A 27327-nucleotide genomic window follows, 5' to 3' on the forward strand; every position below is an offset into this window, starting at 1 on the left:
ACCCACCCCAACCCCAACCAGACTTCATTTTAAGTATAAGGATGCATTGACAGAAACATGTTTTTATGAGATACTTATTTGGGGAAAATCAAATTCAAGCAACAGATTCTGTCTTTTGGATGCTTACAAGGAAGAAGAGGGAATTCCTATACTCCTGTACTCCTTTAATCTGTTAAGATAACTACAAACTGTATTTTTAAATTTTTATTCTGGGAAATGACGTGTTACCAATAACCCAAATGGCAAACATTCTTACCCAGGAACCACCAACTTCTGCCCATTGTGGATACGATATGAACATCGATAATCATCAGGAAGCTTGCAACCAATCTGAGCTTCCACAGCATCTAGGTCTTCCTCTCGAGCGCCCTCTGCAAAGGCACAAAAAAAGCAAATTCTGAAGAAACAATAAGCCTTATATCTAAGGAGAAATACAATCTGTTGCTAGCAGATTGCTAAGTGAAACAAACTTAGAGCAAATGAATTCTGTCCAAAATGTACTGCTGAAATACAGGGAAATAAATGGAAAATTCAGAGCGACATTATTTCACTGTAGCTTGGATCTGGAATCTGCAGCACTGAGAATGAAATTCTTCAGTTTCCTCTCAACAGAGAAAACACTGGCACTTAGTGAAATACGGAAAGGTACGCAGCAGGGAGATCCATTGTAATTATTTCACTTTATGACGCAAACTTTAGCGTATACCTCATTTTTCTTAATCAAACACGCTCACACTTAAAACACACTCTCTATTAAAAAACAAACAAACAAAAAACCTCTCCAGAAGGTCTCTAAACTGATGTTTTTGAGAGCCCTGACATAGTCTCTTAATGAGAAATACAGAACATGGGTAAGTATGGGTTAGTTCTACGGGGAAGCCACTAACTTAAATCCAATTTCGCGTGTTTGTCAGCCTGCCATCTGTTCCAGCTTTAAGAAGCAGGAAGTGATGACAAATACCGAAAGAAGAGATTCATTTCCAGTAATGGTTCACTAGGTGGTTGGAGCAGACCTCGTGCTCAGAACTAGAAAAACAAACAACAGAAAATTGGTTTCAAGGCTTCTGAAGAACCTCAAAGACAGTGAGAACTGGGGGAGAGAGGCAGTCAGAAGAACAGGGAAAATGAAAGGTTAGCCGGGCCTTTGGTGCAAGCCCGTCTTGGAGGCAACTGCCAATTCTGACAGTGGACCCGTGGCTGAGAAGCTGAGCAAAACTTAACAGCAGCAGTACAGGGAAAATTTTCCAAATTCAAGAAGCACTATAAACCCTGCGGAGAGTAGTTTTAAAGAAAATCGTATCTAGGCACATTATTGGGAAACTGCTGAAAATCAAAGACAAAGAGAAATCTTAAAAGCAGCCAAAGAAAGGTAACAGCCATACAGTCACTTTGAAAGGAACAACAATAAGAGTAAGCTACATTCTCAAAAGAAACAATAGAAGCTAGAAGAATGACAGTTTCAAAGTGCTGAAAAAAAGAACTGTTGACTAGAATTCTATATCCACTGAATATATACTTCAAAAGTGTCGATGAAATAAATACATTTTTGGACAAAAAAGAAACCTGAAAAAATTCAGCAATAGCAGTCCCTCATTAAAAAAAAAAAATACTAAAATGAATTCTTCGGGAAGAAGAAAAATGATCCCAGATGAAAGCATGAAGATGCAGGAAGAAATGAAGAACAACAAGAAAATGTAAAAATGGAGGTAAATCTATAATAAAATTGAACATATAAAATACTAATAATGGTTTCAGGGATAGAAAATATGTCCAAAATTAAAATCACAAAAACTATAATCAAAAGGCAAGAGGGCGACTACTGGAGTGAGAGTATTCTAAGGTTCTTATTGACCAGGAAGTGGTAAAAATACTAATTTCCAATAGATTTTAATTAAGTCAGAGATGCATCCTTTAATCTCTAGAGTAAGTCACTAAAAATGATAAATAAGAAAGGGAGGTACAGAATAAAAGATAATTAAGAAGACCAGATAAAAAAAGGAACACTTACTCAGGAGTACAAATAAAAGACAAATAGGAACATGGTCTATTCAAGCTCAAATACATGAGTAATTACATTAAATATAAATAAGTGAAATTATCTAGTAATGAAAAGACTGACAGACCAGATAAAAAACACAATCATGTATAAGAGGCACATCTTAGAGATGTAGACACACAAAAGAAAGTTAAAATAGCTGTACTAAAATCACACAAAATAGACCATAAGGCACAGAGCATTATCAGAGGTAACGGAAGGCTTTCTGAAATGGCAAAATGGTGTACCTAATAACCCAACTTCGAAATATATTTTTTAAAATAACAGAACTAAAGTGGAAAAAAGATACATCCACAACCATAGTTACTAGTTTTCTATTGTTGTACTATTGGCAGTTTAAAACAACATGCATTTATTATCCCATAGTTTCTGAAGGTAAGAAGTCAGGGCATGATTCAATTGGATCCTCTGCTCAAGTCCCACAGGCTGCAATCACCACGTCAACTGTGGCTGCTATCTCAAATTACGCATTTTATGATGCTTGGGGGTCCTCATCCAAGTTCAGTGGTTACTGTCAGAATTGGTTTCCTTGCTGTTGCAGGACAGGGGCCCTTAGCTCCTAGAAGCTACCTGCCACTATTCTATATCACCTGTCTCTCCTCACAACATGCCAGCTTGCTTATTCAAAGCCAAGAGAAGATACCCATGCTTCAAATCTCTCTGCCTTCTGAAAGGGCCCAGTTTTTAAGGGCTCACCTCATTAGGTCAGGCCTATTCAGGATAATTTCCCGTTTGATTAATGATTAACTCAAATTCGATGAAATTTATTTCATCGATTAACTCAAATTTGGGACCTTAGTTACACCTGCAAACCCCATTCACCTTTGTCATCTATTACCTAATAACAGAACTGAAATCAATTATATCCACAGTACCACTCACACTCAAAGGAAGGCCATTATTATACCACACAAGTATAGCGGGGGCAGGAATCTTTGGAGCTAGCTATCTCAGAATTCTGCCTATCACACTGGTAAGTTTTACCATACCTCTCTCAGTAACTAATAGAACAAGCAGACAATAATACATAAAAAATAAGATAAAGTAAAATCAGTAAGACTGCAAAAGATCTGAACAAGGTTAACATTTTTTTGCCTAATTATATACAAAGTATTGAATCCAACAATTGCAAAATATACATTCTTTTCAAGTGTACATGGAATATTTACCTAGATTATATGCTAGACCAAAGAAAAATCTCAACAAATTTCAAACAACTAAACTCATATAGAGTATATTCTTTGATCCCAGCAGAACTAAAGTATAAATTATATTAAGAAAATTACTTTGAGAAACCCCCAAATATCTAGAAATCAAGCAATACATCTCTCTATAAACCTGTGGGTCAAAGAAGAAATCAAAAGAAATCAGAAATATTATGAATTGCATGTTAATGAAAATATAACATATTAAAACTTACGAGATGAAGCTAAAGCTATGCTTAGAGGGATATTTATAGCAAAAGCGTTTGAAGAAAACTTGAAAATTTATTATCTAATCTTCTCAAATCAAGGAAAATGCCACAGTAAACTCAGAAAGAAATCAGATAAATTAATGAAATAATAAGAAATGAACACAGAACTGACAAAGGCTAAAGCCAGTTCTTTGAAAAGGCTAATAAGATTAACCCATACCTATCAAAAAATAACACAAAGAGGGGTGCCTGGGTGGCTCAGTGGGTTAAGCCTCTGCCTTCAGCTCAGGTCATGATCTCAGGGTCCTGGGATCGAGCCCTGTATTGGGCTCCCTGCAAGGAGCCCACTTCCTCCTCTCTCTCTGCTACTTGTGATCTCTCTCTCTCTCTGTCAAATAAATAAAACAAAAAATCTTATTAAAAAAAATAATAATAACACAATGAGTACAAACAATTTCAGAAATGGAAATGTGAGATCACTACAGATCCACTAGGAAAATAGTCAAGACTGATATAAGAATAAGTAGAAAATATGAATAATCCTCTATCTAATAAAGAAACTGCATCTTTAACTTAAAACCTTCCCACGCAGGACGCCTGGGTGGCGCAGTTGGTTGGACGACTGCCTCCGGCTCAGGGCGTGATCCTGGAGTCCCGGGATCGAGTCCCACATCAGGCTCCCAGCTCCATGGGGAGTCTGCTTCGCTCTCTGACCTTCTCCTCGCTCATTCTCTCTCTCACTGTCTCTCTCTCTCAAATAAATAAAATAAAATCTTTAAAAAAAAAAAAAAAACACCTTCCCACGAAGAAAACTCTAGGATTGAATGGCTTCAATCCATTCTATGAATGGATTCTATGGATAATTTAAGTAAGAAATAATACCAAGCTTACATAAACTATTGGAGAGAACAGGAAAAAAAAAAAAAAAGTAACACTTCCTCACTTGTTTTCTTTTTTTTTCCCCTAAAGATTTTATTTATTTATTTATTTGTCAGAGAGATTAAGAGCACAAGCAGGCAGAGTGGCAGGCAGAGGCGGAGAGAGAAGCAGGCTTCCTGCCAAGCAAGGAGCCAGATATGGGAGTGGATCCTAGGACCCTGGGATCATGACCTGAGTCAAAGGCAGCGGCTTAACTGACTGAGCCATCCAGGCATCCCGACTTGTTTTCTAAGGCCAGTATCACCTTGATACCAAAATCTAACAAGAACATTCCAAGAAGGAAAGATTACAGGCCAAAGTTTCTCATGAACACAGATGTAAAAATCCCAATCAAATACTAGCATATCAAATCCAGTATTCAAAAAGGATATTACAGCCAAAGTAAGTTTATTCCAGAAATGCAAAGTCAGTTTAATATTCAGAAAATCAATGAATACAATTCAGTACATTAACAGAATCAAGTAGGCAAATCATGTGATAATCACAAGGTTGGAAAGTCATTTGACAAAAATTCAAGTGTCCATTTAAAACACAAGAACAAAAACCCTCTCCACAAACTAGGATCAGAAGACACTTTCTTCAATGTGATAAAGAATATCTATTAAAAAACCTACAGCAAACACCATTTTGAAAGGAGAAATGTTGAAAGTTTTTCCTCTGTGATCAGAAAGGTAAGGATACTCATTATCATCATTTCTATCCAAATCTGAAGGCCCTACCCAGTGCAATAAAGCAGGAAAAAAAAAGACATGAAGACTGGAAAGCTAGAAGTAAAACTGTCACTATTCAATGTTCTTAGGGAAATGCAAATTAAAACCACCACTACATATCCACTAGAAAGGCTTAAAAAAAGAAAAAAAAAAAGAATGACAACATTAAAGTGCTAGTGGGAATGTAAAGCTTTAGAACGACTTTGGAAAATTAATAGTATCTTCTGAAGTATAATAAAAGCATACTTTACAACCCAGGAAACTCAATCCTAGATATTTACCTGATGGAAGTATGCTCATATGTGCATCAAAAATTATCTGCAACATTATTTATAATAGCCAAAAAACTAGAAATAACCCAATATTTGTCAACAGTAGAATGAATCTATAAATTATAGTCCACCTATATAATGGCAGACTAGCGACAAAAATGAACAAGCTATTGTTACACACAACACAGCTGAATCTCACAAACAAAACAGAAAAAATTCACACAAAATATATACTTAATCATGCAAATTGTATAAAGTTCAAAAAGAGAGAAAACTACTCAGTGGCATTAGCAATCAAGATAGTGGTTACTTCTGAGAAAGAAGGAAGATTCTAGGTACAGAAAATCATTCTACTTCTTGACCTGGAGCGTGTTACAATGGTCAGGTTTATGTTGTGATAATTTACCAAGTGGTACACTTAGAATCCACACACATTTCTGTATGTTAGTTAACATCACTAGTGATGGCATGTGGATATCATGTGTCCCTAGGTAGGATGTGATAAGAGGGGCACTTCATCTCTGTGGTAATCTTTCCAAAAACCCATTACCCCAATCTAATCATAAGTAATACTTTAGACAAAGCCACTTTGGGGAATATTCTACAAAACAGCTGACAAGTATTCCTTCAAACTGTCAAGATCATGAAAGACAAGGAAAGACTGAGAAAGTGCCACACATCAGAAGACACTAAGGAGACATGACAATTAAATGCAATGTGGTATTCTGAATTGAATCCTGGAATCCAAAAAGGATATTAATGGAAAACGTGGTGAAATCCAAACAAAGTCTGGAATTTAGTTAACAGTAATGTGCCAATAAAGACAGTAGCTTTGAAAAACATCCCACAGGGAGGTATGTTAGGGGAAACTGAAACTGGGTGGGGGGTGTACAAGAACTCAAGAACTCTCTGTACTTGTCTTTGCATTCTGTAATCTAAAATTACTCCAAAAATAAAAAGTTTATCTATAAAAACGTGTAGTACAAAAGAAAACAAGCCAAATAGCTGCCTGAGCCAGAAATTGATGAGGAAAGAAATTAATATTGGTATGGTTAGTGCTACATGTTGGACATTCAACACAGAACATTAAGAAACTAAGAATTTCTTGAAGAGATAGCTGGACAGAAAAAAGTAAAACGACAACAAGAGAAAAACATAAGGAAATGTATGTTTATAATACGGCAACATCAAGGTTTGAATGGGGCATCCTGCTGTAGGAGAATTCGGGAGCCAACCAGACCAGGTTCAAATCTCACTCTACCACTTACTAGCTCTGTGATTTCTGGCAAGTGATTTCACCTCTTTAACCCTGTTTCATCTGCAAAATGGGGGATAAGAATACCACCTACTTGAGACAATTATCATGAGGATTAAAGAAGCTCCCTCTGCTTAATAAAGTGCTTTGTGGGCACTCAGTAAATGTTCATTTACTTTCATTTCCCCTTAGCCTACTTCTAAGGAAAACCAGGGTACAGGTTACCAGGAGCCAAGAAACCTAGATTAAAGTTCTATCTCTGTCACTTACTAGTTATGGGACCTTGTGTAAGTCATCTAAAACTCTCTGAGCCTGTTCCCTCACCTGTAAAACAAGGGAGCCAGTATAAATCAGGGACTGGCAAACAACAGCCTGCAGATCAAATCCCAGCCTGTCCCCTGTTTCTGTAAAAAAGTTTTCTTGGCATGCCCATTTGTTTAGGTATTGCCAATGGGTGCTCCCCCATAGTAACAGGAGAGTTGAAGAGTTGTGATAGAGACACTCTCTCTTGCAAAGACTAAAATATTTACTATCTGGCCATTTAAATAAAAAGTCTGCCAAACCCTGGTCTGAGTATCTCAAAGGCCCCTTTCAACTCTAAAGTTCTAAGCCCACACGTAGGGTAAATACGAAATTCTAAGACACATGATATATACCATTAGATAATTCCAAAGTACTCTGTAAAACTTTCCCCAAGACCAGTGCCTTTTTGCTTTCCAAGTTCCCTTTCTATCTCCGCCATCTGCATAACCTTGAGAATGAGTCAGGGACTGTGGCCCTTGAGGTGAGTGGCTAGTTCCTGAGTCAGTCCAACAACTCATAGGCCTGGCACCCCTAGAGTCCCCAGCATTCTAGATATTGAACAACTTTTACCCCATTCCAACTCTGAGCAAAACCCCCCAAAGGACTGGCACCTCATAGTAAAACAGAAGTTACCAGGGAAGTCTCTGACAACCTCGTCCCCAACCACCAGATACAGAATAGTGAGCAGCAAACCTAGAAATGCCAAATGGAGGGGGAAAAAAAAGGAAGAAAGAAAAAGAAGCTGCTATGTTTCTTTAGTTTCTTCCTTTCTTCTAGCTCTGTGCCTGAAAGAAGAACCATGCCTACAGTTTCATATTCTAAACATCCTAATATTGGACTAGCTCCCTAAGAGTCCTAAGGCACTCTGGACAAAATGCAATCGGTCGTCTCTCCCTTCAATTGTTAAAGACCACAGTCTTTATTCAAATCCTGGCTCTGCCTTTTATTTTGTGATGGCAAACAACTTACTTAGTTTATTATGTCTTGGGTATTTTACCTATATAATGAGAATAATAACTGTCTACACCTCATAAGATTTTGGCAAATTAAATGGAATAATATGAAGTACTTAGCTTAGTGTCTTTCTTTGTGTATAATAAAAATAATAGCTATTATAAACCCTTACCTCTTTTACTTATCACCACCAAATACCTATTTTGGGAATTACTTTCCTCTTAAAATTATTTAACCCCACATACCAAGTAGATATTATTCTTTTCCAAAAAAAAGAAAGAACTATTAAAGATATTAATCAAGGATACTTTCCTTCAAAGCTTTACTCTCTCTGCCAAATCATTCTTTTCCCTACCTCCTAGCAATTCAGTTCGAAGTACCTAGTCATGCGATCCTGGTTTGTGTGAATTCATGGTTGCATGCGAAGTTACAGTGGAGATATGAAACATAAAAGGAATACTATTTCCAAAGGGACCTTAGTTCAAAAGGAATACATGTAAGAACGGATCCCAGTTACACTTCAGCAAAACCAAAACATGTTTAAAATTCCTTTGGAGAAATCTGAAAAAACTTGGGAGGCTAAAGCAGGTAAGCAGTGATATATCTGCAATCTGTTTATGTACTTTGTTTGTTTGTTTTTAAGATTTTATTTATTTTGAGAGATACAGATAGTGAGAGGGAGCAGGAGCAGTGAGCAGAGACAGAAGCAGGTTCCCTGCTGAGCAGGGAGCCTGATGCAGGCCTCATCCCAGGACTCTGGGATCATGACCTGAGCTGCAGGAAGACGCTGAACAACTGAGCCATCCAGATGCCCCAATGTTTATGTACTTTCTTGGGCATAAATTAACAAATCAAATTAGTGGGAAATAGCTTGTTAATATGTCTTGCCAGAGTTGGACAGTAACAGTACAGTAAAAAAACCACAAATTCTGGCGTCAAATAGACCTTCGTTCAAATCTTAGTTTGCACTATTCTGTGAATGTCAAAATAGGAATGAAACTTTTCCTTACTTTATTATGCTACTCTTACGCTCTGAAAGACCCCAGGTCCTTAATATTTGGTCTTTCTAAATCATTAGACTATTAAACAAAACTTTACTTGCCCTAAAAATAAGAAAGAGGGTTAACACAGCAGGTTGTTTTTCAATGAAAAAGGAAAAAAAAAACCTCCTTTGAAAGAAATCACAATAGTTATCCTCAAGCAATCTTAGCATTAGTGAGCTTATTACAAAACAAATGTAAGGACAAAAGGAGTTCAGATTTCCCTTCTAATAAATAATCACATGGGTCCCAAGGGAGGCAAAATGGGACAAGCAGTAGAGCAAGGGTCCTTTAGCAATATAGGTGTCCTATTTCCTTGGCCAAATGTGAATGGTGATTTACAGATAATGTTGGTGAATTACATATTAGCATAGATGATAGAAACCCAAGTTATTTAACCTATTTATACTATAGTTACTAAAATGAAGGGAGACCCTGCATTGCCAGTACCTTTCAGAGATAAAACCATCCGAGGACATCTGGGCTCCAAATATTTCTTGAGATCATCCCAGGCCTTTTTAATAGCAGCATAATGGTCAATGTATCTTCCTACATCAGAGTAAGTATCTATGAAGAGAGATTTCCAACACTGATTCTTCTGTGTTTTCTCTTCCCTAAATAGATTTTAAAAAATGAGATTAAAAACCTTTTGAAATGAAATTAAACACTTACCAACATACTTTATTGGGAGTTTGTGCTTACTTTTGCCTTCCTTTTCATTTAGTTTAACTACAAATGAAGACTAGATAGCAAAAGTGATACATACATCAAAAAACTTAACAGGAGTTATTGATGGCATGGTGGGATTATAAATCACCTATTTTCTTACTTTCTACTTATTCTTTTCCCTAAGTTTTCAAATCATTAATAAAATATAATGTGAATTGTATAGGTTAAAGCATACCAATTATAAAGTTTAAAACACGTAAGTTTCTATTCTATTTTAGAAATTATTCGAAATTTAATGATATAATACTACTAATCTAATTTATCTGCATTGGATTAGCCAGGAAATCATATAGCATTCAAAGTAATCACATGATTTAGTATCTCAATTTGGTACAATTCCACAAACATTTATTGAGTGCTACTCAGCCACTGAGGACATCAAAAATAAGGCACATTTTTTCTCCTCAAAAATACATACATTCTAATCAGGGAAAAAGAACGAACAGTCAATTAAAGAGTCGGAAGTGGTATAGGATAAGGTAGCCACAAAGGGCCTTCTGGTATCCTGCTAATGAGGTTGACCTTATCCTTAGGGAATGGAGAGCTACTGAAGGGTTCTAACAGGGAAGTAGAAAAAGCAGAATCGTGGTTGTGGTTTGGGAGGTGTGTAAACTAGAGGCACAAGAGATGAGTCAAGACAGTTTTGAGTAGTCCAGGTAAGAGATGATGAACTAAACTAAAACTGGTAACTATATGAAATGAGAAGGAAAATTCAAGAAAAATACAGAGGCTAAATCAGATAGCCTTCGTAACTGAATGAGTATAGGGACAGAAAGAAGATATCTAGGATAATTGCTATTTCTGGCTTAAATGCCCAGGTAGATGGTACTGCCAAGAAGACTGGGAATGCAAGAGGATCAGGTTTTGGAATGGTGAAAAGAACAATTCAGGGTGTTGTTTTGCCTGGGAGGTGGGGTGAGGTGGGGGGGGAGGGAGGGGCAGGAGTTGGAAGGGAAGCATCTTTTTATTAATCAAAGTAACATATATACATATTATCAAAACCAAAAAGTACCAAAAAACTTATGATGAACAGCTAGTCTCCTAGTCAAAGCCCAACATCTCAAAGGAAACATTAGTCATTACTGCAAGTTATGTTCGTAATTCTAGACGTTCATGCCTTTAGACGTGATTTATCAATTTTACATCTATCTGCTGATACCCCAAAGTAAAAGGTCCATTCATGGCAATAGTTAAAATGTCTTCTTCCCCATTCTTCCTTCTCCCAGTGTTTGACAGCCCTGTTACATTTAGTTCTATTAGGTAGCTTGCAGCTCTAAACAATATACTTAGACCTCTACTTCTTGCTTTGCCAACTTGTCACTACTTGACTTCCCTCCATCTAAGAAAAAGATACTGGCAACCCTACCTTTCCTTTCATCTTTCTCAATTGCCACTTTCTGTCAACTACACTTTGATTCTGTCAAATTTATTAACATTTACTGAACTCAGAAAGCCCTTATGGGTCATCCAATGGAAAGGTCCAGAAGGCGGGTATAAGAGCTCGGTGGGGATTTCAGGGACGGACATTCAGGTTTGGGAGTTAGGAACAAGTGAGCAGCCACCATAAATGGCAACAGTGCATGCAGAATTCATAGAGGGAGAAAAGCAGTGGCCCAAGGACAGAAGCTTGGAGAGCACGAGCATTTACTGGCAGGCACAAGAAGGGGCATCAGAGGAGATAAAGAGACAAGGGTGAGAGAGGAGAACTGGGACAGACTAGTGTTATGAAAGCTAAGGGCCAAATTTCAAAATTACATTATTTCCTGAATACTCACTCAGATATCAGCCAGTATTTTTTGCAATGTCTTCTCCACAGCGGATCATGACTTGATAGCTGGCTAAGTCTTCGACTGACATAGCAACAACTGGTAATAACCAGATTCACGGTTAGTATAAAAGAAAATAAGAAAACAATTTAGAAATAAAGATGAAAATATTCAATGTTGTTTTCTTTCATTCCTTTTGCTCTTCTTATTTCCTACTTTCTACCCTTATAATTGTAAAACAGTATTTTCTAAGACCTGTTTAGCGTGTTAGCTAGTATAATTACTTTGTGAGTGGTGAAATCTTAACTATTTGAGTTCACAAATAAACCCCAAAACCTCTGCAAATGTAATTTTCATATGAAAGTCTATAAAACAAATAAACCACTGGAGTTAATTTCAAATCGAAGAGTTTTCCTACACTTATTATTGGGACGCTATTTCTATATAAAGGAAAGAATGTTAAACAAGTGTACACAAAACGTTTTTCTTTTTATGATCTGTGACATATTTGACATTAAATACATAAGCCTTTTGTCTGTTTCATTCCAGTTTTTTCTTAAAGAAATACTGTAGCCAAAATCAATCTTAATTATAGCAACTATTGGAGAGCCCATTTATAAAATACATCACGTTCATAATAGTTCTAATTCAATACCTGTATTGATCCAAGTTAGTATCAGCTGCTCAAAATCATGGAATGTTGGAAATAAACAATTTTCTTATTATACAGAGATTTCTAATACAATAGGGCTCCAGTCCTGTAATGCTTACCCTACCTAATTAATCTGCAAAAAAGAATGGACCTAGGATTACGAAAATGGCTCTCTATCCTCTCAGAAGAGGAATCACAAGTTATAGAAATTCAATACTCAAAGATCTCAGTTAGGCAATAGGTAATCAATTAAGTGAATCTTAAATTATATGGGATTTGTCAATGCCACAATTGGGGCATGTTAAAAACCAATTGATGGTAACAACAAAAGAACCTTCGTTTGATTTTCAGATTTCACAAACATCATCCTCATCCTTTTCTGCCAAGCTCAGGATGTACCCAAACAAACACTTGCAAACGTAGGAATCCCTCCACTTTTGTTCATTTGGAGTCCATTCCCTCTTTTCTTGATCCTTCTCTCTCTACTGTCCCAAGTTGTAAACAACAAAAAAAGTAATCTCTAGAATAAGCACCGAAGGAGATTTTGAGGCACATGAAGGGTGAGAACAACTGTTCTAGACATTCTGACTCGGTTGGCTTGGGGTAAGATCTGTATCTGGGGCATGTATGTGTATGCTTAAAAAACTGTCACATGTAATTCTGATACACAGTAAGGGTTAAGAATGCATAGTATAGGACAAGTCACCCTGGAACGGGGGAGATCCATGTGCAGTTGATTATTACACAATGATCCCAACAGACTAAACCTAATCTAGGACAGTAAATATGTATCAAAAACTTTGGAGCTCAGTGATGGGAAGGACACTTGGCAAAGGGGAGCAGCAGTACAGTGCAGGAAAGAAGCTGCAGTCCACTGGAAACTTTTCTGTAGATAAAATTTGATGATGTTTGTCATGGTTAATTTTATGGGTCAACTTGCCTGGGTCAAGGGGATACCCAGATAGAGGGTTAAACATTATTTCTGTGTGTGTCTGTGAGGGTGTTTCGGGAAAGGATCAGCATTTGAAATGGTGGACAATGTGGGTGGTCCTCATCCAATCCACTGAGGACCTGAACAGAACAAAGAGGTTCCTATCCAAAGGATTTAAAATAAAATCAAATACCCCTCTTCTTGGCTCACAGGGTCCTGCATGATCTCATCAGTCTCTTCTCAAGGCACTCTGCCTGTGAGTCACTCCGTACCCTCCTGCAACAGCATTCTAGCACCCATCCTGGCTATGCTGCTGTCCAATCAGCTTCTGAACACACTGTTCCCTCTGCCAGGACTGCTCTATGCCAACTTTCATAGATGGCAACTCCTTCCAATTTGAACTGATCATCCCTCTCTCTCATTCCTTTATAGAGCAATTGGTTTATTTCCTTCACGACAAACAGCATCTCTTGTAATTATGCACTTTGTTTTCCAACCTTGTCCACAAGATTGTAAGCTTCCTAAAAGGGGCCTTATCTGTCTTGTTCACTATTATATTCCCAACATTTAACCAGCTGGTACATAGCAGGCACTGAAAAAAATCTGTTGAATAAATGGTGAATACGAAGATAAACAAGCCAGTCTTTACTTTTAAGAAGTGCACCATCTCTCTAGTATGGCAAATAAACTCTGAAGAGGAAGGAAGAAGAGAGAAGAATCAGGAGAAGGAAGAAATTCCATCTTGCCAGGGTGAAAAAAGGCGGGCAAGGCATTACAGACAGGGTCAAGAACTGAAGCCACAGAACAAAAAAAAACTAAGTGTGTGGTATGCTGGCAGAGGTCTGATTTGGCTAGAGTGGACTTTGCCAAATTGACAAGCTCCCAGAAGTTTAGGTTATAGTTTGCAAAAGAACAAGGAGCATCATAGGTTTTTAGGGGGACTGGCAGAGAGATGGGTCTTAGAAAAATCACCCTGGCAGCAATGTACAGGTGTCTATGTGTGTGTTAGATTCCTAAAGGGCCACAGCAAGAAAATATTTCAGATGAAAAGTCTGCTTTTGGAACAGGCCTTTCCAAAGAAAAGACAAATGTTATTTTTCTGCTTTATGTACAAGCCTGAGGAGAGAAAAATTAATTTGCTTGAAAGAAAAAAAAAAAGTTACAGGTACTACATAAATAGCAGACAGAAACTGGGGTTATCCCTCTATCACCACTTAGCTAAGCCAATCAACAAATACCAATAAATCTAATAAATCCAACAAATACCAATAAATCTATTTCTAAAAGAGTTTCTGATAACACAGGGCACAATCATCAAAGGGTTAAAATCCAAATGGTAATCCAAAAAACAAAACGAAATGAATCTTGCCTACCGATCCTTAAGAGGGCGATTTTGCCTCCTCTGCAAATATACATGGTGGCACAAGAAAGACAGAGCCATGCCACCAGCTGTCAAGGGTGTAAACAGCGCCATTTCTTCCACCATACAGTGCCGAGAGCTGAAGGACTTGGGCATTTAAACACCCTTACCAGCAACCGGTGTTTATTTTTGGAACGGATGCTAGTAATGTGGGAAACCCAAAACGTACGGGAGAGAAGAGAGTCACCTGTATCGCACCACCGGAAATCACTACCAAAACACAAAATCCAACATGCAACCGTGAGGAGGAAGGCTGGCAGCAAAACAATGATCAAGCACTGATGCCCGAAAGTGAGCCTTGCTAGATATAATGGGGCCACCGAATCGCACCTGAGGGTCAGGAGGTCGCCGGGCTCCTCCTCTCGGGCGCCCCACCTGCCCGCTCTGGCATCCGACTCCGCAGGCCCCAGCCCAAGCGGAAAAGAGCGCTTGGCCCGGACAGAGGCTTTTCCAAAGCGTCCAGGTCTGGGCCAGATCCGGCGGAGACCAGCGGGACGGCGTGCGGTGGGCACCGGGGTCGGCGGGGCGGCATAGGGGAGCAGTGCCTCCCCACCTTACAACTGGGCCTCGCTGAGGCCTGGGAGAGAGGATCCTCGTCGCTCCTCCGGCCCAGGCCCTGGACCCGAGGTAGACCTAAAGGCGGGGCCCTTTCCGCCCCCGTCTCGCCCAGGCCCCGGGGTGGCTCCGCAGGATCTGAGCGGCCCGGGCGTCACCTTCTGGCTGACGCGGGAGTCTGGGTCCTGTCGGTGAGCCTGGCCTCGGTCCCTCCTGCCTGTCTCCCCGCCACCCCGCCCCGTGACCCCACCCCTGCCATGCGCGTCGTCCCATTACTTGATTAGGTCCCGGTAGTCCAAGAAGGATAAGATGAGGAGGAGGGGATCGGTGGGCAGCGATTCTAGGGTCAGCGGCGCTGACTGGGTCTCCATGGCCGCCATCTTGCCTGGCCCGGTGCAGGCCTGGCCCCGCCCCGGCCCCGCCCCGACCCCGCCCCCCGCCGCCACCGCCCGAGCCGCTCCCCAGCCGCTCGTACAGGTTTGTTATGTAACCGCCTGGACAGCCCCGCCCATGGGGCGGGCCTACGGGCGGCTCCCGGCAAGGTTCCGCCCCCGCCCCTCGGGCACAGCGCTGGTGCGGTCGGACCCTCTGCAGCTGAGAGCCGGGTTCCGCCACGCTCCTCAGGCTTATAACCCCGCACTCTTTCCTCCCATTCTGATCCCTAAACTTGCCCAACCCGTAACACTTTCAGTCTTTGTTCCCCGGCGTTCTGCCTGGCTCTGTCTAGCCCCGTATGCGAAATTTTACACCCGGTATCCTCGAAGCCAGACTCCGAATCACATCCCAAATCCTCTCCGTCCTTGGTCCCCGGATTCTTCGTTCGCTTCTCTTCGTTTCCCCCTTCAGCCTCCCTCGTCCTGCTTGTTCCACTTACAAATTGGGGAAATGATGGTAGAGGGCATAATTTTAACCCCTTCCCTGAGTGATAGGTTGTACAGGAACTGAATCTTAAGGTCAGCCGCTCTCGATCTGGTGTTCACGGTGATTTTTCAGCCTATTAGGGCAATGCAAAGTATATAGTAAATGCATTTTTACCCACAAGGTTTAATCTCCGAGGGTTTCAGTACCCTGGCTGTGAGATGAGCCGAGCCTGCCCTTGGGTTTGAGGCGCGGTGATGGCCCATCCTTAGCTTTGCTGGTGCATTAAGTTTCATGCATGCATCATAAGCTAAATTCACTTACCTGAAGCCATCTTTCCCCTTGCTTTTCCAAAGGCCGTCTGATACAAGGTACTTTGGTGAGCCCAGCACTGGACGTCTCGTAGGTCATTTCCTTTAGAAGTGAAAATGCACTAGCTAACTATGCCTAAATTCTATGAGCCTGTGGACTCATCTCTAAAAGCCCTCCCTCCCCTTAAGTGGTTTATGGATGGCCACGAAGCATTATTTGTGTCAAGTACCTGGCTAGGTAATCAATATTAATCCCAAGCCTATGCATAAAACCATTACTAAGTTTTCCAAATGTTTCAATACCCTGGCTGGAGCTTCCTCCCAACTACTTTGGAAAAGTAGAAATAATTCCACTCCCCACCCCAAAACACTCCATTTCCCCAGTTCACCATACCATTAATGCTTCATGATTTTGTCTATACTAACTCCTCTCCTCACCGCACATGTACTAATATTTTCCCATGTACTAATTTTTTCCATAGCTTATGTTTTGATCCTGAAAATCTTGCTCTCAGGGTGAGGTCTGGCCTCCCAGTGATAGGGTTTTGGAATACAGGGGACATTTAATGGGGTGAAGTCCAAAGCCGAAAGCCAAAAAAGAATTCTTGAGACATCTTTGGTGCAAAATGGTGGCTTATTAAAGGACAAAACCGGTGGCCAGAACGAGCTGCTGTACCAGGGCTGTGCAGGTGGCTGATTATATATTATGGGGTTGTGGGAGTTAAGGAAAAACGAAGGTTTCAAAAGACTTTTATATGCTGAAGAGGACCTACAGGATACCAGAGGCCTTGCTCTTGCTCTTGGCACATGAAGGTTGTTTTTCCCCTCTAGCAAGACATTAACATTAATAGAGTTGGGAACTTCCTGGAAGGGTGCCACGCATCTCCCACCCTGGAATGGAGGGGGTGCGGGGTGTAGCGTGGCAGCCCATGCTTGTTCTCAGCCAGCCTTCTGCTCCCTCAGCATTCCACCCTGAACAGTTTTGACTCTTAAGTATTTCAAGGCTGAAGGTGGATGGTCTCATCTTCTGTTAACTTCTTCCTGATGAATAGGGGCGTAGAGACGTCCCTGCCTATGGGTTAACATGGGTCGGTTGAGGACTTGATGTATAGTGGAGTTGCTAAAGACAGAGGCAGCCGAGTCCAGGGGAGACTGATGAAGTGGGTCTTCCTGAGTGGAAAGGACCATCTGTCTGAAGTTATGGGAGTGAAGAGTTCTTGACACCAGGTGGAGATACATAGGGAAGAAAACAAAAGAACGTGGTTAGTTTAACAAAAAGCTCAAGAAAGAGTCCTTTGATGGTTGACAAAAAAATCCTTTTCTCAGGCCATGATCCCAGGATGGGGATGGAGCCCCACATCCAGCTCCTTGCTTGGCAAGAAGCCCGTCTTCCACTCTCTTCCAGCTTGTGTTCCCTCACTCACTCTGTCTCTGATAAATAATGAATAAAATATATATTTTTAAAGATTGTATTTATTTATTTGACCGAGATCAGAGAGGCAGAGAGGCAGGCAGAGAGAGAGGGGAAGCAGGCTCCCTGCTGAGCTGAGATCCCCCCGATGTGGGACTCCATCCCAGGACCCTGAGATCATGACCTGAGTCGAAGGCAGAGGCTTAACCCACTGAACCACCCAGGTGCTCCATGAATAAAATCTTTAAAAAAAAATAAAGTGCCGGGCGCCTGGGTGGCTCAGTGGGTTGAGCGACTGCCTTCGGCTCAGGTCATGATCCCGGACTTTGAGGATCGAGTCCCGCATCGGGCTCCTAGCTCTTTGGGGAGTCTGCTTCTCCCTCTGACCTTCTCCTCTCTCATGGTCTCTCTCACTCATTCTCCCTCAAATAAATAAATAAAATCTTTTAAAAATAAATAAGTAAATAAATAATGAAGCGCCAATTCGAGTAATGTCAGAAGCCCAGACGTATTTTGTGATGATCTGGAACATATACGTAGTATTTTGTTTCTGTGATAGCGCAACTTCCACCTTGTGTTATAGGCATTAGATTAAAACAGCTAATGCCATTCTATTTCATACAGCTGCTTCACACTCTTATGTTTAATTATTTAATAGAGAAATGCTCTTTCTGGTGTCACTTAGGACATTGACCTAAGTGTACTTAAGAGCTTCCATGGGCCAAACACCCTCCAGTCCCCAAGAGGGAATGAAAATGGATGTCACTTGGTCATACCAATGAGACATAGAATGTGTTCATCATTTAAATTTGGAAGGGGCTGGGTTGGTAATGGTTTTAATAATGCGTCTGTGCATTCTGGAAGAACCCAGAGCACAGTGGCCTATCCAGCCTGGGGGAAAGCCATGGCCACAAGTTAGTCACTTAGCCACTGGGTCTCAGCCAAGAGCCAGTCATGTGATACTGGGCCTTTCAGTGTAGTCAGGATTTCAATGGCCATTTTGGAGAGCCGTTCTTCACATGTGTAATAATTTCAGGACCATATCTGACTGGGGAGTTACAGCTTGGTAATAATCTCCTTTTCTTTGAATTGCTTCATGGACATGTTAAGACTGGAAAAGCATATTTGGAGTCAGTATAAAGATTAATTTTTAAGACTTTGGTGAATTGTAAAGCACAAGTGAGCACCACAGCATACCCAGCTTTTCTTATTCCTTTTTCCATGAAACTTAAAACTAGGCTTGCCATCAGTAAACCAACTGTCATCTGTATTTTCAATAGGGGCATCTTTAATCTGGTCAACTCGCACAAACAAGATCCGTAACCTCTGAACAGTTATGCTCTATAGAAGCTATGATGGTTAGGTCCAGAGGTAAGGGTAGCTGGGTTTAAAGTCTGACAGGTTTCAAGTATTATTTCAGGTATATCTTATAAGGATAACCTGGTATTCCAAAAGTTTGCCTCCTGTCATCTCCTGGTGGCCTTTGGTCTCTAGGACATTCTGGACCTGATGTGAAGTCATTAGAGTCAGGACTGTCTTATAGTTTTGAGGCTCCTTTTACCAGGAGCACTGTTATATGCTTAGCTAAAGCCTTGTTTGCAATCATACCTCAGTAGAGGGGGGACTTCTAGAATAAATATTACTAAGGGATGAAACCATTAAGAAGCCCTTTTTGCTTGAGGTCCAGCCTCCAGCCTTAACAAATATCCTAATTACAAAGCGTCACTGGCAAGTGAGAAAAAACTCATCAGGAGGTAAGGGGGTTCGCAAGTGCATCATCCAATCCAGTCATGAAGAAGTGGGGTCATCCATTTTCTCCACAAGTCCATAGTTAACCCTATAGAGTGGGGTATGCTTCTAGCTTTTAGAGAATGATGTCATTATCCCAGCCATGTAGAACTGGTCAAGGGGATAGCAAGTTATACAATTGTTGGGCAATCAATCCCATTTTCCAGTTGTTTGGATAGGGGGGTCTTGTTATTAGCCCCACAGAGTTAACAAGCAATTTGTTTGAAAAACAAGTCCAGTTTTAACAAACTTGGCCTATTTCCATAAGCTCAGCAAGAATAATGATAGATCATGTTAATCTTTTAGAATCTGCTTTGCTGAACTTTTTATAAGGAATCTCTAGGCTGAACTTTTAGTAGCTTCTCCAAGCCAGAAGCCGAGCCAAGTACTTGCCATCAGACACGCCTGCAGCACCTGTAGAGTTGGGTGAATTCATCTTCCTGAGGTTCCTGCACCTGCCAGCAAGTGACATTCTTTACTCACCTGGTGAGGTTGCTGGGAACTATAAGCAAGGTATCAAGCCAACAGTTCCAAGTGGCTTTCAGGCTCCAGGTTTCATAAAACCAACCTCAATTCCTTGACGTTTTTTGGTCATATCGGAGTCTATACATGTCTCTCAAAAATATGATGTTCCAGTCAAAGCCTTGGTAAAATAACCAATGTTTCCAATGGTGTCTTATTACAAGAACAGATTCTCATTGAACCTATGAAGCAAATAACTAACTAGGATCATCATGGAAGAAAAAATACTTACTGAGACCCTCTGAATTTGAGGGTTCAGGTAGAGAGAAAAGTTAAATGCTTTAATTTGCTTACAAATGATTATTTTATCATGTTTCTGTAAGTCATAGACATCTTAAGTTTTCCTCAATCTGGAAGAGTAAACATTAGCGAACCAGCAATGTTTTTGAAACAAGGATCACAAAACTGTAATTCATCTTTTTAGTTCATTTAGTCCTATGTTACTAGTTCTTGTTCCATTGGAAAGCAGCTTTAGTTAGTTCTGGAAATTCTTACCCATTTCAGTTTTGGGATTTTGAAGATATTGAACACCTGTATTTGTCCTAAGAGTCCTTTTTATGAGCTTCATTTAAGATGAATCTCATTTTCCAAGAATTAGGACAATTATAAACAACAGAAACTCAGCATGGACATGGTTTGAGATCTGATGAGAGTTTATAAAGGAGTGGACAAGGAAAGATTATTTCTGTGACACATAACACTTCAACAGCCAAAATATCCAGTAATGATGACCTTGTATTAACTCATTACAACTTTAGGAATTGCACATTATCTTTAGAATAGTTACAGCATTTACCTAAATATAACCTAAGGCTTACTTGTTTAACAGTACTTCTGGAGTAACTTAGCATACCAAAGACAAAAGCCTGAAGAGTTAAAGAGAGGGGCACCTGGGTGGTTTAGTGGGTTAAGCCTCTGCCCCGGCTCAGGTCATGATCTCAGGGTCCTGGGATCGAGCCCCACATTGGGCTCTCTGATCTGTCAAATAAATAAAATCTTAAAAAAATAAAAAGAGTTAAAGAGAATTCATTTACAACTTAAATCTTGGGAAGTTTGTCAAAACCTTAGAAAGTTAAAGCACATGCTTGCATAGTATTGCAGATTACAAAAAAATTGTATTTAACCAAGGTGACAATAAGATATTTGAAGAGCTAATATGTAAGGATTCTGTAGTTGTTAGCAAAACCTACCTCCTTTAATACTGTAAGTTTTAAGCAAGTAATGGAAGACAGGATAAAAGGCAGAACATAGAAACTAGTTTTCTGGGCAGACAAAAAGAGGGAAAAAATCTTTGTTTACCATTTTCTTATCCAGAACATTTAACAATTCAAGAAAACTTTGTCTTTAGAACAGAGAATTTCAATCTTATACCACTGAACCATTTGTTTCAATCTTAGCCAGGCTTGACCGCACCTAAAAATTCCTTTCCAAAGATTTCCCTTCACAAATCCGCCATTACAACTTTCCTTTGCATTGTTTGTCCCATGCTGTCTTTCCAAACAAACTTCTTACCTTAGGACAAAATTACCTTTTACATTCAAAAGTGCATTCCCATTCCTGTATCTTTCTTACATTATCTCCTACTCTTCTGCATACAGACTTGCTTCCCTTATATCTATCAGTTTTAATTACATTTAGAATTTTGCATTTTTTTTTTTTTGAGACCTTAGTCTCCAGTGAAGACTTCATAACCAGTTGTGAACTGTTACACCAGAATTCTTCAGGCGGCAAATATGGGAAATCAGTTAAGCACAAAGCATGTTTGCCAAAAGATTTTAACATCCTAGTTCTTTGCAATACGAGCTCAAAAAGCACAAACCTATGTTCAGTAATCAATGATTTAGTATTGTATCCTATTTGGAAAAGGCCTAGATTTCCAATGAGTTTAATTCCATTTACCATCCAAGGAAAACTTTCAAGTTTCAGGTTACTAAAGACCTTGAAAACTATTTTAACAATTACCCATGAAAACTTTGAGACAATAGAACATTTCAGTCAGTCACGCTAACAAATTGCAATGGAGATAACACGACTTTGACCTTCAGTATACCTCAACAGAGTAAGAAGTTTCATGTTTAGTGCAGCTAACTTTAAAGACACGTCTTTCGGGGGGTGGGAGGTTGGGGTACCAGGTGGTGGGTATTATAGAGGGCACGGCTTGCATGGAGCCCTGGGTGTGGTGAAAAAATAATGAATAATGTTTTTCTGAAAATAAATAAATTGAAAAAAAAATAACCCCATTAAAAGATATAAATAAATAAATAAATAAATAAAGACACGACTATCTTAAACCAATGCACAACTTGGTTTGAATACCGAATTATGTTCCACCTGGATCCTCCCCTTCCCCATTGTCAATTTTTACCCTGAGACCCCCTGGTGGGGAGATCTGGAGTGGGTGGTGTTAGGTCCAGGGGTTGCGCTTCTTGCTCCTTGACAGGGAAGAGAGGAAGGGCCAGGGTGCCTGAGACAGCGAGGATGGTACAGAAGCCAGTCACAGAGGCCGCACCCAAGATAGTAGCCAGAAATAAGAGAAATGAGAGAGGGGGAATGGGGAGACAGAAGAGAAAAAGTGCTGCCAGCGGGCAGAAAAGAGTTCCTGGTTCAGTTTCCCATCAGCTCCAACGGAGAAGCAGACGCCATGTTTTCCCGCCAACAAGGCAGAGATGATAGGCAGTCCACTTGGGTGAGGGAAGATGGAATTTCCCCCCAAACAAAGGGAATTTCAGCAGCTGTTTGGGAATATTCCTTAGAGTCACATCCCAAGGTATGCAAACCACAGTTGGCTCTAATTACAGCCATTAACTCAGGAAATGAGTGAGGGAGAAGCCCCCACATCTATTCAGAGGAACAATGAGAGAGTGAGTCAGAGTCCCCTTTGCTAGGAATGGCCTTCCTCCAGCAACCTGGGTTTGATGGGAGGCCTATTTAGAGAATTATCATCTCATGTCACTAGAGTTTACTAACAAATCAGCTCTTTCCTAAATTTTGCAATCCGAATTGTTTCCAGTGGGTTAAAAGGTATCCCAAGGATGAGAATCCCTGGGGACTGAAAAAGCCCCCATTCCATGCTAGAAAGGGTCCATTACTGAAGAAAATTCCCTGACTCCCGAGTAGTGTCCCATGCACTACAGGGGAAGTCAAAGGTTCCTGATGTCAAAGCGATCCAAGGTATCCCTTAAATTGTGATGATCGATGCTGCTGTTAAAGGCCCCTGTAGGAGGGAGGCCTGCCCTCCCCTCGCTTCCCCACTGCACTCTAGACTACGATGGGTTCCAGTGAATGGACCAAAATACTTTGCCTTGAAGAATCCACCATTTTAAGCCATGGAAAACACTAGAAAAGTTTTACAAGGGGAACTTACCTTATTTTGTAACTTGAGTTGTCAGTAGAAGTCATTGACAGGAAACAGTAAAGATGGAAATCCATCATGAGCTAAGCAACATTCCAACACACATGGTCCTTAACAGCCAACTTCCCTAGGAAAAGGTTCCCGGTTGGGTTTTAATTCCATGAGGTACTGGTTTCCCCTGGCTCCCAGTGGAGGTCCCGAGGCTGGAAGTGGCTAGACCAGGATGTGAAGGGGATCACATTAGATCAATCAAGAGGAAACCTCACCTGGGAGTCTTAAGATAGCAGCTATGGCAGTCACTTAGATGGCCGTCCCAAGCCCAAGACAGACGACTTTGGGTAAGGACAGCAGTAAAGAGACGGCATCAAGTTTCTGGGTCTGATCACCATTCTGGTCAGGGTACTAACTTCTAGCCAAAAGGCAGACTTTCTCCTCCACCATCGAGTAAACATGGGCTAGATGGAAGTGCTCACCCATTTTGGCACCGAAGCTCAAGAGTCCGGATGTAAAGACTCAAAGCCCCATGATCGGGCGCCATACGATGGGGTTTGCTATATAGGTGAAGTTCAGTGGTGTGAGGTCTGGAGCCTGTCAAAGGATTCTTAAGACACTGTGGGTACAGAATGGTAGTTTGATGAAGCACTATGTATAAAAGACAGGTCAGGATCCACGGGCCACTATAGTTGTGAGGGGTGGCTGCTTACATACTATGGGGTTGGAGGAGGCAGAGAAAAAAGGAGGTTTTGAAAGAACTTTCATATGCTAAAGAGGACCTACAGGGTACTGGAGGCCTTGGCATTGGCAAGTGAAGGTTGTTTTTCCCCTCTAGCAATGCATTACCATTAAGAAGTTTGGGAGATTCCTGGAAGACTGGCACACCTGGGGGTGGGGGGTGCTTTGTCCTCAGCATGCCTTCTGTTCCCTCAACACTAGGGCTCCGAATTCCTAAAGATAGTAAACAACTTGGTTGGGAGATCGCCTCTCACCTGCAAGCCTACCACTCCCTTTACCTATCCCTCACACACCAAGCCAGTATTTCCCCCGCCCTAAGTCACCGGAGGGCCAGGTACCAGGCAGCTAGAGACGGAGACCCTTAGAGCCCAAACAAAGCCCACCATGTATTGTTCAAAGTAGGCAGTCCTAAGCTCTCTTCTCTGCCCTCCCTATTTTAGCACTGGAAACCCTAATAAAGTCCCTGGGATTTAGGAAAGAACATTAGGGTTTGAAGCTGATGGCCAAGAAAAAATTCTTGAGATGTGTTTGGTGCAAAGAGGTGGTTTTATTAAAGCATGGGGACAGGACCTGTGGGCAGAAAAATGCACTGGTGTCATGAGGAGTGGCCCATTCATACTTCCAAGTTGGGAAGGGGTTAGAGATAGCATAAGTCTCTAAGGAATTTTGGAAGCAAGATTTCCAGGACCTTGAGGGGGCTAGCTGTGGTTGGGAAAAGGTCATTTATTACCAACTAATGAAACCTGAGTCATGAGTCCCTTCAGAGGTATATCGGGGGGCCAGATGTTTGGGGACTGATTGCCAACACGTATCTTGGAGGGTTTAGAGATAAAGGAAATTTCTAAAGGAATTTTTATATGTTAAAGTAGACTTATAGGATGGGGGGTGCGGGGGTGGTCAGGCCAGGATTGTCTTTTGCCCTTAGCAAAAAGTGCCAACATAAAGGCAGTTGAGTCCCTAGAGGAATGTCACTCTACCTGTTTTAAGGACTTGTCAATGGGCTGTAGGTAATAAGAAAATGTGATAATTCTGTCTTTATTTCCCACATCGCCTTGCCTAAACTTTCCCCTCGCTCCTTCTTCGGCTCCTAAGAAAGCCTGATGCTTCCACTGTGGCCCTGCATGGTGGAGAGGACCCCCTTCTCTAAGGAAATGTAGTAAAAATCTTTTTTCAATGGCATTGGCCTCTCCTCACTCACTCACCTCTGTAAGTTCAAATCCCACCAATAGGAACGAGACACTCACCTAGGAAAAACTGTAAAAACTGGAACAAAACAATCTCTGCTCACATCTCTGTAATTCCAAGCTATGTATGCACACATTTAGAGCATTTATCGAGTTGGATTCGGGTCAGATGATCCCTATTTGTCTCTCTCACCAGACTGTTATGCACTCAGTCTTTTTTATCCTTGTAACTCCAGGACCCAGCGCAGCATTCTGCAAGTAGAGAGTTTAAATGCCGGTTGAGTGAATGAAGACAGAATGATCATTTCAGTTTGCCAGGGAACCATACCCATTGTCTACAAGTAAATGCTTATAAAGGGGCTTGATGGTAATTCATGTTTGTCTTTATTTCTCCTTCAGATAAGCTATTGAACTTCTTTCAAGTTCAAAAACTGGGGGGGAGTTTTAAGTACACTGTATTCCCTTCTGCTGTCCTATTGTATTCTCCCTTTTTTCTTTTGGCCTTGCTCCAGTTATGACCTAGTGAGAAGACCCCAAGTACGTTACCCTACTGCTGCGGCTCAGATAAAGGGAGACGAGAGAGGTACTCATCTGGGGCACATTTACAGGAGTACCCAAAAAAAAAACCTCAATCATCAAGGTAAGTAATATTTGAATGCAGTATTTTTTTAAACCAAAATTAATGCAAAAATCCACGATGAACCAGACACCAAAACGCTAAATAAAAACAGGATTCCACAGAGCTATTTAAGCTATACTGGAACCTAATGCTGCGGGAGAGCTAGATTCAATGAGAGTGAGTAAAGCCATAGACGTCATAGCCTACACTCTCAAGTCACAGCATACACTCTCAAGATTAAGAGGGGTCTAGATGATGGGCTTCAGGGTTGGTCTTTTATAGAAAACGAACCAGGGCACTTCAATCCTTTTAACGTCTCTATTGATATCACCACTGAGCAAGGACTAGTGGTAACACCTTCAATGGCTTACTTCGTTTTTAAGGTCTGGTTATTCTTTTTTGGTCGCAGGGGATTCTCACAAAAAAGACACCACCCCACCCACCCAGGGTAGGGTAGTCAGGTTTGTTCCCTTAACTCTGGTTTCCCACACCTTCTTCGCCTCTTTGGGATTTCTGGAAACCTGATCACAAAGCCCCCACCTATCTTTCCCTACTTATTCCCTCCTGTCCCTTACTCACTAAGGCTAAAGGAAACAATGTATGCCGAAATGCATGTTTTTATGTCTTCTTAAAGGTCATTTTTTTCCACTGAAGGCAGAAGGGGTGTTCAGGTGGAGGACATGCTTCTCCCAGGTAGTGGGGTCCAGAACTCCTGCTATCCTCTCTAGCCCCTCTTTCGCAGGCTGCTGTTTTGGATGCTACTCTTTACATGGAACAGATGGATCTCCCTAAAATGGTATTTGCTTGCTATTAATATGCCTGTGGTAGATCAGCAAGCACAAGGGGGGACACCTGGGTGGCTCAGTCAGTCGAGGGTCTGTCTGACTCTTGGTTTCAGCTTAGGCTGATCTTGGGGTCCTGGTGTGAGCCCGGCATCCAGCTCAGAACTCAGTGAGAGTCTGCTTGTCCCTCTCCATCCCTCTCTGCCCCTCCACCCTCCATTAAAATAAATAAATAAAGACATAAAATCTGACTTTAAAAAAAAAGAAAGCACAAGGTTCTGAAAGAAGAAGTCATCCATGGCATTTTTTAAGAAACGCTTTCTCAAAAAAAAAAAAGAAAAAAAAAAGAAAAGAAAGAGCTTTCTCTACTCTCGGGACTAGATAACGTTTGAGAAATAAATACACTTAGATGTTTTCTTTAGGACCCCAGTGTCACTTGGGTCTATGGTGTAGGTTTTGGCACACAATGCCCGACTTACAGACAATCCCACTGTGGTTTCATGGACTTCTAGGTTCCCATCCACTATTTTGGTAAATCCCTCGGACACTCATTCACATCTTATCCCCATCGAAGGTCGGGCTCAGGCCTATAAAGGATCAAGCACAGAGTGCCTGCTGCTCCAACTTTGATGCCCTTATTCTTTCGAAGGTGAGAGAGACGCAGCCCCTAACTGTTGGGCAGGGGAGAGACCGCAGGGCTCTGGAGGCTCACTTTTTCCCTCACAGTCACGGTTTAGCGGCTAGCCGTGTCAGCAGATGTGAGTGCGCTGAG

The 27327-nt window shown here is 41.1% G+C and overlaps 1 protein-coding gene across 1 annotated transcript in view; it reads right to left on the bottom strand.

Annotated features, from left to right (window-relative positions):
* FBXO3 (F-box protein 3) overlaps positions 1-15402 on the bottom strand; it is a 31427-nt gene extending 16025 nt beyond the window's left edge. The window contains exons 1-4 of the mRNA XM_044259051.1: positions 15273-15402; positions 11448-11537; positions 9394-9557; positions 257-371 (exon numbers count right to left, since the gene is read on the bottom strand). Of these exons, the coding sequence (XP_044114986.1) occupies positions 257-371; positions 9394-9557; positions 11448-11537; positions 15273-15376 (473 nt within the window). The 5' untranslated portion in view covers positions 15377-15402. The remainder of the gene's footprint in view (positions 1-256; positions 372-9393; positions 9558-11447; positions 11538-15272) is intronic.
* Positions 15403-27327: the final 11925 nt, after the last annotated feature.

This window comes from Neovison vison, chromosome 7, assembly GCF_020171115.1.
Source record: "Neovison vison isolate M4711 chromosome 7, ASM_NN_V1, whole genome shotgun sequence".
Taxonomy (NCBI): domain Eukaryota; kingdom Metazoa; phylum Chordata; class Mammalia; order Carnivora; family Mustelidae; genus Neogale; species Neogale vison.